Source organism: Antechinus flavipes, chromosome 3 (genome assembly GCF_016432865.1).
Source record: "Antechinus flavipes isolate AdamAnt ecotype Samford, QLD, Australia chromosome 3, AdamAnt_v2, whole genome shotgun sequence".
Classification (NCBI taxonomy): Eukaryota; Metazoa; Chordata; class Mammalia; order Dasyuromorphia; family Dasyuridae; genus Antechinus; species Antechinus flavipes.
In genome coordinates, this window is record NC_067400.1 from 464766273 (window position 1) to 464780068 (window position 13796).

The 13796-nt window shown below is 38.0% G+C and overlaps 1 protein-coding gene across 1 annotated transcript; it reads right to left on the reverse strand.

Moving 5' to 3' along the window:
• Positions 1-900: 900 nt before the first annotated feature.
• On the reverse strand, positions 901-5065 carry SAP18 (Sin3A associated protein 18). Its single transcript, XM_051986585.1, has 4 exons — positions 4858-5065; positions 4523-4632; positions 2083-2205; positions 901-1855 (listed from the first exon to the last, which is right to left on the reverse strand). Exons 1-4 carry the CDS (start codon positions 4984-4986, stop codon positions 1699-1701), a joined length of 519 nt encoding a protein of 172 aa, XP_051842545.1. The 5' UTR covers positions 4987-5065; the 3' UTR covers positions 901-1698.
• Positions 5066-13796: the final 8731 nt, after the last annotated feature.

The window sequence follows — 13796 nt, forward strand, 5'->3', positions numbered from 1 at the left end:
CATGCCTTTGAGATGAAAAGTCTTGAAACATTTTTATCCTAAAATATGTACCTGGGAAGACAACCTATCTCACTCCTTTTCAAGTAGGCTTATTAACAGCATATCATGGAGCCATCTTTTTTCTTATTATTATTGCATGACCTGCACTTCTGAACACACACATTATTCCTGGGGATGAGTAGTATTCCCACATTACCAACTTGGTAATCAAGAGACATGGGTTCTTGTCTTAGCTCTGCTACTAATCAGTAATACAGAACCAAACAACCTGTCTTTAATAAAGCATATCTCACATACCATCTCTTACCTAGGACCATCTAATTTATAGCACTCATTCTCTCTTGAAATTAGCATGCTTACTATAATCTTCCCACAGAATTTAAGTTCCTTGAAGATAGGAACTCTTATCTGAATTTCTAGTGTCTTAATTTTGCATCCTTCTAAAGGGGCCACTTTAGTTCGTTTAAAAAAATATGGTATCAATTATCTTCCTTATTCCAATTGGAAACATCAGCATTTTCAATGGGGTATTTCAGGGTCAGAATCTCTTTCTCTAGCTTTGGACTTCATTATGACAAGAGCTTTCTGATCTACAGCTACCTTGCTGAGTATATACCACTTGTGATGGGCCTCTCATCTTTTTAAATCTAAATATTCACTACTCTGATGCTTGGAAAACTTCTTAGACTAGGTTTTCATAACACTTATAGAAAACTTCAAGGTTTACAAAGCACTTTCCTGACAAGCCCGAGGACAGTCATACAGTGTTACTCATTTTAGAAAGGGTAACTGATACTCATAAAAGTTGAGGGATGTTGCCCTGGCTATACTAAACCAGGGCTTCTTAAAACTTCTTCCATTCAGAACCCCTTTTCACCCAAGAAATTATGAGCCCCTGGGTTTATAGGTATATAAATCATTTATTGAGAGTCATACTTTTGCAATCCCCACATTGTTATGCAACTCCATTTGGGATCACAAGTTTAAGAAACTTTGCATTAAACCATGCTGTCTTCCATACTTGAATTATTGCAGTTTAGTCCACTGAGTTCCTTCATCCAATCTATCCTTTCCCTTCTGTCTTGCATATTTCCACTTCTAAAATTTGGTCTACCTCCCCAATATCTCTTAGCAGATTCTTAGGTCCTACTTCATCACATACCACAGATTACCATTGTTGGTCAGCTTACCTCAAGTTCCTTTGCTCTACCTCTCTACCAATGCCACTTTCAAAACTGACACCCATTCAAGTTCCAGTCTAGACTTTGTCTTAATCCCAACTCACTTTTCTTATCACTTCTCTCTAGAATCTGCTAAGTTTCTCTAACTAAAATGTGAGATATGAGGGTTGGAGCTATCGGGCTTGTATTTCACATTACAACAATCAAGTACTTTGGACATCTCATGTTCCCCAGTATTGTTTCATGTTACAGAATTGGTTTAATTACATGTGTATTTTAGCAAGACACTTTCAATCAGAATGCTAAGAGCACTTTTATATTCTTTATGTTTGATACAGGATTTGAAACATGGCACCTCATCTGTCAATATTTACACAATAACCACTAGAACATAGCCAATGTTTAATTCTTAAAACAGATGATTTAAAAATAAGTTTAGGGCTTCCAAAGCTTAAAGGCAATAAAGAGAAGAGCTGATATTGACACGATGTCAAACAAATGCAAGAAATAGTAAAGTTTAATATGGTCTCAAGCGTCCTGAGGGAGGTGGTGCCCGATTTGGAGGAGTGATTGCTATATCCAAATAATCTCCTATTTGGAACTTCTGAGACTGTAGGGTCATAGAGTCATCAGTTCCCTTTCTGCCAGACATAGTACTGCCAATCTCTTTCACTCTGTAGAAGAAGAAACAAATTATCTAAAGTGTCAATTATTTAGACTTACTTTGAGAATATAGAAAAACTTACTAGTAGATAAATTCATCTCTTACATTATCTTTAAAATACTCCACAGATGAGGGAGTTCATCTTATCTATGCACTGGATAAGCCTTTAACACCAACTATATTGATATATAAACACAGTAATAATGTTTTATAACTAGATTCATAAGAGTTACCTACCGATAACCAGGTCTTTTAAGATCCGTAAAAACAATAGCAAAATTGAAGTGTGTACCCTTCTTTCGAGCTTCTGGGTAGACCTCCTTTACTAAACTAGTCAATTCTTTCAAGGTTGCATCCATCCTAAATGAAGAAAATTTCAATTTAATTGAATAAGTAACAAAATAATACTGAAACCACTATTTTAAATTATCAACAAGAGGTAAACACCAGAAGTGTTCTTAAGTTGTTCTTGTTTTATAACAAGTTGTTTTCAAGAGCTCTGCAGTTCTTGCTTTGAACAGTCAGGATCTTAAACACAAGTTTAGTTTGAGAAATATTGGAAAACCATTAAAAATTTATCCTGTGTATCAAAGGAAGTTTTCATTTTTTTTTTTTTAATACAGTTCACATGTTCTTAAAAAAAAAATTCCCAATAATTCTATTCAGTACAAGTTCTCCTTTGAACTTTTCCCACAACTGCTAATTCAGAAGCATACCAGGGAAATATATTTAAAATTTTATTGATGTCTTTTATTTTTACATCAGCTATTTCTAGATGTCCTTCACAAAAGTACCACCCACCACCACCATCTCTCCCAAGAAAAGCAGTAGTGAAACTATGCTGATAATAGATTAAATATTCTACACCTTTAGTCCCTTACCTTTATCAAAAAGAAATGTACTTCAACTTCAGTTCTTCAAAACTGATATTAATCATTCTAATTACTCACTTCAGCTTCCTTTTTTTAGATTTTTTATTCATATTACTTTAGTTGCTTATGCTCATCCAACTGTGACTTTACTCTGTATAAATTCATTCATGTCTTGCCAAGTTTCTTTCAAGACGTGTCATTTATTACAGCAAAATAATTACTTTTATAAATAATTTTTGTAACCATTTCTTAGTCAACTGGTCCCCCTTCTCAATTTTTGCCAACAAAAGTGCTATTTTGAATATTTTCACCTATACGCGGCTGATGTTTGTCCTCCTAGTGGGATAATGGAACCACTCTTCTTGAACTGTTTTAATTTTTTTTCGCTTCCCTTAATTATTGTGCCTGCCTTCTCACAACCTTGCCAAAACTTGGAAAAAACCTTAGTGGAGAAAGAGGGAGAATTTTGAATTCATGAAGCCTGCTCAGAAACAAAAAAAGTAGACAACTTTCAACTGTTTAAGGGCATACGTACTAAGTAGGAAAGGTGAGCGAGCCTCCCAAACTATTTCACCTAGAATACTAAGAGCAGCAAACTAAATTCTCATTATTATGTCTCTTTTATTCGACATTTAGTTTAAAATAAACAATAAAATAAAACCCCCAATATACTGTGTTCTCTAATTAAGAGGTCTGACAGTCTCATTGCTACAGCCACAGAGTGGTGAATTCTGGGAGCAAGAACAATTCTTGAAAGAAAAATATATATAAATTATGAAAGGCATGTGGTAGGTGGAAGACACTGGAAAAATTATGTTATTAGTACTTCAAGAATCTGCAATGTTAATTCATAAAGCAATCACTTATCAAACTTCAGTTATACAGAGGTAAAACTGATGGAATAGAGATTACATAGTAATTCCATTTATCAAGTAATAAAAATGTGTCCTACTCAAAATACAAAGACTATTCCTTTTAGATTCCCATATACCATAGGAACTGTTGAATTCTGGGGAATCAAAAATAAAAAAAATTAAACTCTATGTGTCCCAAATTTTTGATATTCACTTTTTCTTTAAATACTGGATATTCTTTTGAATTCATATAAAATAACTGATTCAGTCTTCCATCTGAATCTCCTCCAACCAGCCCACAGCATAAACAAACATTTTTCACAAGTTTTTGTTCACTACGGATTTACTTCAAAGTCTGAGGCAGGTAAGTTAAGGAGTCAACAGATTCCCCAGACTATCCCAAGATTTAAAAAATAACTACTCAAAGACACCAAGATTCCATGGGGGTGGGGATTAATTTTTCCTGCTCCAACAATTGAGGACTACTAAAATCTCCTAAAACAAGGGATGGGTTTGTGATGCGAAGACTGAAGACTCAATGATTTGGGTCCAGAAGAACCGAAGTTCAATTCCAAACTCTAAAACTAACCCTGGGCTTGGAGCAGCCTCTCTAAACCTGTTCCCTCATTTGTTAATATGGCAACATGAATTAATACCAAGGGTAGCTCAAAGGGCAATGTCTTCTAAAAGTTTTGCAAATTTTTAAGCACTACATACACGTCTATCGTTAGTTTTACTGGTTAAGGAACCACTAAAAGCTTCAACAAAGACCTCTTCTCTCCCTAATGGCCAAAACTACCTGAGCTGTTTAGGGGTTTCTCGAAGGTTCCCTCAAAAAGGTAGTAAAAACTGGTATGGTAAGATTAGCCAGGTGTTAACCAAAGTTGGGGCGCGGGAGGGTCTGAGGAATATCTGGGGGTCAGAAGGGGCCCCCCCTAGATCCCCTCTCACCAGGTATAGATCTGCAGCTCGCTCGAAGGCACGTTTCCTCGGGAGAACTCTTCCACTCGGTGGTGTCGGCCGTTATTAGTGGTGAAGACCCGCAGAAGCAGCGGGCACGTCTGCGTGCGGGGGCGGAGAAGCGGAGATGCCACTGAGCGAGGAAGGCGGCTCCGGGCCCATCCCCCTCAGCATGCGGCCGCTCCCGACCCCCGCAGCCCCTTCGGCCTCCCCAACCTCCCCAGCAGGGGCCGCCCGCCCTTCGCAGGCCGCGGTTCCCCACCCCCACCCGCCAGAGAGGCTCCGCCCCCGCCTCCGCCGGAACCTCAGCGGCCCCGGGCCCTCACCTTCTCCCGGTCAATAGGCTTCTCCGGTTCCTTCTTAATTTCCTCCTGAGTGACGCGGGACTCCACTGCCATCTTCCTCCTTCGGCCTCCTAGACGCTCACTATGACCTCCGACCCCGGCCGCGAGCATGAATGAACGAAGTCTCTCGCGAGGAGAATCTCGACAGACTTATAGGGAGGGAAGAGGCGGGGCAAGGCGAAGCAGCTCTCCGGCGCAGGCGCACGATATGACCAGGCCTTCTCAATGGCGCGTGCGCATCCGGTTCCGGGAGCCTAGAGTCAGCGGGTGGGGCGGATGGATGAAACCAGCGCTGGGGGAGGGGTCAAACAAGAGGGCGTGTTCTGTTTACTCTTCTGGCCCCGCCTTCCTCCACCCTATACCTCCTCCAGCCTCTGCAGTTCTTACACCTCTTTCTTAAATGACCTAGTTTTCACCTTCTGTGAGAAAATAACAATTTCCACAGAGTGCGCGGAAGCCTTTTCCTGGAGTTGAACTGATTTTATAACTAAGTTTCTTAAAGAACACCCTCTCTACTCCCCCACCCCCTCAGTTCCTTCCTCCTGTTTTCTAAAGGAGAAACTCCTCTTTTCCTGAAGATCCCTCTGCGGAGATGAAGAGAACCTAAGGTTCTTCGCCGACTTCCTCCTGACCCACTTTGGCTCTTCCTTCGGTAATCTTTGCGATTCTAAAGCTTGCTTTTGGGCACCATAGATAGGCCCGCAAACCTAAGCCTGTTTACCAAAAATCACTGAAGTTCTATAGAAGGACTTGGCCAAAATGGTTTTGCTCTATTGGCCCTTCAAAACCTAATTGAGATCAAGCACTTCACCGGACCAATTTTTAGAAATTCAAAGAGGCAAAAGGCAGTTTCTACTCTACAGGACCTTACAACCTAATTGCCACAACATGCAAACATATTATACAAACAAGATATATAGAGGATAAATAGAAAATAAGTAACAGAGGGAAGAGAGGTTGGGAAAAGCTTCCTGTAAAAGGTGAGATTTTAGTTAGGGCTTGAAGGAAATCAGAGAAGTTTTTAGGGCGGCAGCTGGGCACAGCCAACAGAGCATGGGCCTTGGAGACAGGCAGACCTGAGTTCAAATCCTGCCACTAGCTGCAGCCCTCTGGGCAAATGACTTGGCTCACAAAGTAGGTAGAGATTTGGAGGAGAAACTTCCCAAACTAAGGGCTCCAGTCAAGAAATGGAGTGGCTTGTTCATGGAACAGCCAGGAGGCCAGTGCACAGTTATGTGTGGAGAGTAAACCCTTAGCAGACTGGGGAGGGAGATGGAGGGCTTTGAATGCCAAATACAAGCAGCTAGCTGGTAATAGAGATAGAGCACAGAACCTTGAACTCAAGAAGACCCCAATTCAGATTTGGGACATAAAAAGACCCTTACCCAAAAATGACTACTCAGAGATCACTCATAGAAAGCAGATTATTTATTATAGCATCTCATGAGAGGTGGAGCAGTCCCACTGAGAAATAGACTCACAGTAGGAGGCCCATTCCCCTGAGAGTGCTCACAGTTTTTATACATTTCAGACAAAGAAGCCCCCAAATCTCACCTTCTATATGTTGTGATTGGCTACATAAGTCTTTATTCCCTTATTTGGATAGTAGATTGCAGTAAATGAGGTAATGGTATAGGTACTCCAGCCACGTATTCTTTTTTAATCCCTTCTTTAGACAATGAAATGTAGTCTAGGCTTTATCTAAAATCACGTGACTCCAGAGAAGCTGAAACTGAGGCCTTAAGCTTCAACTAATTTATCTAACAGTCACTGATCAATATATGCTTGATCTATAAGTTCTTCACCTTTTCCACACACCTTTTTATGCTTCTCTTGAATTCTGTATTTGGAGGTGAAATTTTTTGTTTAGCTCTGGTCTTTTCATCAGAAATACATGGAATTCACCTGTTTCACTGAATGCCCATTCAGTTTAGAAGGATAGTTTATTCTTGGCTGCATTCCAAGTTTCATTGCCTTTTGGAATATCAGATTCCAGGCCCTTCAATCCTTTAAGGTGGAAGCTGCTAGATCCTGGGTGATCCTTATTGTGGCTCCTTGGTATTTGTATTACTTTTTTCTGGCTGCTTATATCTTTTTTTTTGGTGTGATAGTTCTGGAATTTAGCCACAATATTCCTTGGAATTTTAATTTTGTGGTCTATTTCAGGAGGTTCAATGAATTCTTTCAATGGCTATTTTAACTTCTGATTCTATGATATCCTGGCAGTTCTCTTAAGGGTTTCCTAAAAAATAGTGTCTAAGCTATTTTTTTCATCATGTTTTTCAGGGAGTCCAATAATCCTTAGATTGTCTCTCCTAGATCTATTTTCCAGGTCAGTTATCTTCCCAAGAAGGTAGTTTACATTTTTTTTCTATTTTTTCATTTTTTTGGTTTTGCTTGATTGATTCTTGATGTCTCATCAAGTCATTCATTTCCATTTGTTCAATTCTGATTTTTAGTGAATTATTTTCTTCATTTTTTTTTTTTTTTTACTTCTTTTTGTATTTTCCAATTGTGTTTTAAAATGAGTTGTTTTGTTCTATGGAATTTGTTCCCATTTCACAAATTGTTTTTTAAGGAATTATTTTCTTTTTCCACTTCACAAATTCTGTTGTCCTGGGAGTTATTTACTGTTTCTATTTCACAAATTCTGTTTTACAGGAAGTTGTTTTCTTTTTCCACTTTATCAAATCTATCTTTTAATGAGTTATATGCCTTTTCCAAACCATCTTGCAGAGTTTTCCTTGCCTTTCCCCATTTTTTTTTTCTAGTTCTCTTGAGTTCCTTTTTAATTTCTTCTAAGAGAGCCTTGTGTGGTGGGGTCCAGGTTATATCACCCTTTGGAGCTTCATCTGGAGACAATCTGCTTTTAGTTTCCTCAGGGTTTGAAATCTGTTCTTCTCTTTCACCATACAGGCTATCTATAGTTAGAGCTTGCTTTATCTTTTTACTCATTTTTTTAAAAAGTTGGGATCTGCTTTTAGGGCAAGGAAGGTTTTCCAAGCTTCCTCTACAGGCAACAGTGGAGCGGCAGTGGCTGTGCTGGGATTGTGCTGGGTGGGTGTGGCCAGGTCCCAAGAGAAACACCCATGAGGTGTTTTGGGGTTCACTATTGATCTTTTGTATTTGTGTGGATGTTTTATAACTTCTCTGCTGATCTACTGGCTTGCAACCAGGGCAAAGTGATCACTGACACTGTGATAGAGTCCTCCCTGTAGATTCTCCACCACAGGGAGTCTGCACCACCCCACAGAGACCATACCTCCCTGAATCTGCACAGCCTGCGCTGGTGTTCCGCGTCTGGCCTCCCTCCTGCACCAACCAAAATAGACCTTTTCTGGCAATCTTCAAAATTATCTTCTGCTGTTAATTTGCTGCACTCTCAATATTTGCAAATTCTGCCAGTCTAGAACTAATTCAGAGGCTGCTTTTGGTAATTAGTTGAGGATCCAGGGAGAAGTTCAGAAGGAAGTGTATGTCCTCTCTGCCATCTTGGCTCCACCCCTCTATTATATTATTATATTCTCTATTTGAAAGAAAATTGGTGATGTGAGACTGGAGGTTAGCAGAAATTTAGGTAGATTCAAGAATCATCATGGTAGTTAAATCTATGGGAACTGATGAGATCAGCAAGTGAAGAAGTATAACAGGAGAAGAGAAGACCCAGGGCAGAACCCTAAGAGAAGCCAACAGAAGGTAAGATCTGAATGAGAATCCAGCAACGAAAGAGAAGGAGTTATCAGATAGGTAGATTACTAGGAGGAAATCCAGGAGATGGTGTCCCAAAAACTTAAGAGAAAAGTGACTATCAAGAAAGAGAGAATGATCAACAATGTCAAAGGCTGCGGAAGGGTGAGGAGAATGAGGATTGAGAAAAAGCCATATAAAATCAACAACTAACAATCATTGGTGAGTTTGGAGAGAGCAATTTCAGTGGAATAATAAGATTAAAAACTAGATAAAAAGGGGTTAAGAAAAAAGGAGGAGGAGAGAAAATAGATACCTAGTGTAGATGGCCTTTTTGAGGAGTTTAGATACAAAGGTAGAAGAAATGGAAGATGATAGTTAGTAGAGATAGAAAAGATCAAATGAAGGCTTTTTCAGGATTGGGAAAAAAAAAATCCATGACATGACATGGACTATTGGTAAGTCTGTTGACAGGGAGATATTGAAAATAAGTAAGAATGACAGAGGGAGCAGTCTTCTAGAGGAGACAGGATGCAATGGGGTCCTTGAACAAGTAGAAGAGTCAGACTGGCTAAGATCTAGGATCATGGGAAACAGGAGTGAAGGAGGAGATAGTGGTAGAAGGCACCTGAGTGATAGGAAATAGGGAAAATGGGAGAAGAGGTGCCTTATGGCTAATGTCCTTAACTTTTTTCTTTTAAATCTGAGGTAAGGATCTCAACTGAGATAGAGGAGGCCATGGGAGAACTGGGAAGAGAAAAAAAGGGCTTAGAAGAATTCTGTAGAGTGAGACAACAAGTTGGTAGGGCAGGCATAATAGGATCCAGTTGAGATTGTCTAATATGAATTTTGAAGTGGACTTCGTTATAATGGTTTCGAGATTACTTTTATTTAGCAGTTCATGTGTAACAATAAAAGGAGTGAATGGTGGGAGTGATCCAAGGCTGAGAATTGACAAACATTGAGTAATCAGATTCATCATAATAGAGAATAAAAAAAAAAAAATAAGTGCCTGTCATGTTGGACACTGGGATGCCTAGAAAAGAGCCAGGAACTTGGAGTCTGATGACTTGGGATTTAATCTCATCACACTACTTGTAGTTACCCTGGTATAGCTTGTTTATACATATGTGTCTTCTTGTTATCTCTCCCATTAGATTGTGAACTCAAGGACAATGTTTCTTTCATTGGATCTTCAGAGCTTAGCACAGTGTCTGGCACATAGTAGGCACTTAATACTTATTGACTGAGGCATGGATAAATAATACATATATTAAGCAATTACTATGTGGATACAAGTACAAGCAAATAAGATGATCTTTGTTCTCAAGACTTATTTTAAGATAGGAAGAAACAACGGAAAAGGGTTGCTGGAAAGGAGGTAGGGAGGATACCAGAGTTGGGCAAAGAGGTGAGGAAAGTACACAAAGTGGGGTAGAGGCTTATTTCTGAACTGATAAAGCAAAAAGTTCACTTATCAATCAAGAGAGAGCTGTGGTTGGAACCAAAGTTTCTCCTGGTAAATGAGTAAGAATGTAGGGCAACCATGGGATGTAGGGTGGAGGCTTTGAAATAAGGCAAAAGGCTTTTTTGCTAGCATAGAACAAGGTGCTATGAGAAATGGATGAAAGGGGACACAGTTAGATCATTCTAGACAATCTTAATCCTTCTGTATTTCACATAACTGAGAGAACCTAAATTGAGATAGGTTAGAAGGGTATTATGTGGGTTGGAAAAATTATGATGATGGCACGTGGTTTCACAACTCCTGGGCCTTAAAAAAAAAAAAAAAAAAAAAAAAAAAAAAAAAAAAAAAAAACTCCTTCAAAGTATGTCATGTATTTTTAAAATATGTCATTTACCTGCCATCCCAGAAGGCCAGTCCTCTTTCTTTATTTTTTGCTAGTTATATTTGTCAGGATTTTTTGAAGTCCCAAATAAAAGTCATTACCTCCTAGTGACTTTCATTATAGTTGTATTTGGGAAAATTTCCAAAAGAAGGTCTTCAGTATAGAAAATCATATGCAATTAACCTTTCAAGCTATACTTACACTGGCAAAGACTGATTTATCCGTCTAGGTCAGGGCTTCTTAAATTTTTTTCATTCATGACCCCTTTTTGCCTAAGAATTTTTTTACATGATCCTGAATATATCCATATATAAAATAGATATACAAATTAAACAATTGCTAATAAATCATAATTTTGTAACCCCCACATTCAATTATGAGATTCCACATAAGGTCAAAAACCAGTTTAAGAAGCTGGAGTCTAAGTTTCAGCTGTTGTCTACACCTAGTGATTTTATATCATGCAAGTATTTGCAAATTAATTTATATATTAACTTCCCATTTTGAGATAGAGCAGAAAGATATGCTTTTTACAATTATGAAACAGGTATTTTTCTTTGGTTCAACCCTATCTCAAAGTTCCACCTAAGTGCCTCTTCCTTTTCAGCTTACACCTCACTCCTAGACTACTGGTACACTTACGCTGTTCCCTATTCTCTGTTCCACATGAACCTAAAAGAAACGAAAGATTTTGCCTCATTTCCACTTTTAGCACTTTCCCAGGGTCCTGAGATAGATCAATCAATACATAGATTAGATATAGACATATAAATGTCATTGATTTATTTGTTAAAAATATATACACCATTGGGAATTTCTCATTGTATGTATGTGTGTATTTCTGGCCAATGATATATCTGAAAATGATCTTTAATCAAAGCAACAAGTTAAAGCAACTTTTAAGATTACAAAGAAAATAGAGGATCCAATTTTCTCCACTATCTAAAAGACTTAGTGAGGGTGCTTAATTTAGGGCAAATCATTCCCTCTTTCTGACCTTCTCTCTAAAATGAGGATTCCAACTTTTATACTCTGTGACTTAAGATTGCCAAAGATATATAGAGAAATAAACACACGAGGGCACTCTAACCAACCACAATAAAGGGGAAAATATTCAAGATTTTAAACTTGGGCAAAACCATATTTTGTTTTGTTGATTTGTCCTTTGTTGATGATACCAGTAAATTTTGACTGATATTCTTGCTCAGGTAGGCTCTGCCCAACTGAGAATCTTCGCAATCCAAAATGTTTAACAGAATTTACTGATGGGGTTTCTTTTAACTGGTCTTTTCTGGGTGTTAGGAACTTTATCACATAAACTAATCCTTTTTACATGTAATCTTGGGTTCTTATGTCTTATAGAAACAGTTTAAATTTCAATAGGGGAGATTCTTTAACTCTCATCTGGCTAGATTTTAATCTCTCCTATCCAACTGGGGTATCTCCCACAATTTAAAAAACTGTTTTCCACAACAACTTAGGCTCCTTTACTCTTTAAAAGTGTACTATTCCTACTGGTCACTGTCCAACTCTAAATTGTTCTTATTATAGAATCACAAGGAACCTCAGTGGCCACTTAGTCCAACTCAGATTTGAAAAGAATTCATACTAGACAAGTAGTTATCCAATCTCTGGTTGATGGTAGGAAACCATCACTGGTTAGAACAATGACTAGAGTCTGAAGGCAGGAAGACTGGAATTAAAATCCAGTCTTACATGCTTCCTGTATATGTAACCCTGGGCAAAGTTACTTAGCCTCTGTCTGCCTTAATTTCCTCATCTGTAAAAAGGAGATAATAATAGCATTTACTTCCTAATATTGGGGAGATCAAATGAGAGAATACCTGTAAAACACAGCACAGTGCCTGGCACATGGAAGGCACTTACAAATGTTTGTTTTCTATCTTTTCGGGCAGCTCATTCCACTTTTGTACAGTTTTGTAGGATTCTGAGGCAATTCCAGTGTCTTATCATCCAGCTCTAGGGAACAGTTACAGAGCAGAGAAGTGTTGTGGATATGAGGAAGCCGATGACTTACCTGGATTAAAAACCAAAGCACAGACCAGGAAAGTACTAATCATACCTCTCTTCCATGTCACACTACTTTGAAAACATCAAAAACTTACAGGCCAAGAAAACTCACTGTGAAAATAGCAGGACATAAAAACCTGAAACTCAGAACAATCACCACCCTCTGCCCACCAGAAATAAGTAGAAAGAAACTGTAACATAAAATTTAAAGCCAAGAAATAGGCTAGGAAAATGAACAAATGACAAGGAGGAGAAAGAGGAAGAGGAAGAAGAAGAGGAAGAGGAGGAAGAAGAGGAAGAAGAGGAAGAAGAGGAAGAGGAAGAAGAGGAAGAAGAGGAAGAGGAAGAAGAAGAAGAAGAAGAAGAAGAAGAAAAAGAAGAAGAAGAAGAAGAAAAAGAAGAGGAGAAGAAGAAGAATTTGACCACAAAGAAATTCAAGTGGTAGGGAAAAAAAAACAGGGAAAAGATATGATGGAAAATATCATATCATAAGAAAATTATAAAAAGAGAATTCATAACTCGGTAGGAAAAAAAGCCACAAAAATACTGAAGAAAATAATTTTTTAAAGATTCTTTTTTTTTATTAAAGCTTTTTATTTTCAAAACATATACATGGATAATTTTTCAATATTGACCCTTGCAAAACCTTGTGTTTCAATTTCCCCCCCTTCCTCTACCGCCTCTCCTAGATGGTAAATAATCCAATATATGTTAAACATGGTAAAATATATATTATATCCAATATATGCATACATATTTATACAATTATCATGCTGCACAAGAAAAATTGAATCAAAAAGGAAAAAATGAGAAAGAAAATAAAATGTAAGCAAGCAATAACAAAAAGAGTGAGATGCTATGTTGTGAACCACACTCAGTTCCTGCAGTTCTCTCTCTGAGTGTAGATGGCTCTCTTCATCACAAGATTATTGGAACTGGCCTGAATCATCTCACTATTGAAAAGACCCTTGTCCATCAGAATTGACCTATTGAAAAGACCTTTGTCCATCAGAACTGATCATCACATAATCTTTTTGTTGCCATGAACAATTATCTTTGGTTTCTGCTTATTTCCCTTAGCATCAGTTCATGCAAGTCTCTCCAGGCCTTTCTGAAATCATCCTGCTGATCTTTTCTTAAAGAACAATAATAGAAAACAACTTTTTAAAAATCAGAATTGGCTACATAATAAAGGGGTAGGGGAAACTTAACTGAAGGAAATAATTCCTTAAAATTAAAATTGTTCAAGTCTTAAATTCATGAGACACCAAGAAACAGTAAACAAAGTTAAAAAAAAAAACAAATAGAAGAAAATATGAAATATCTCATTGAAAAAACAATTGGCCTGAAAAT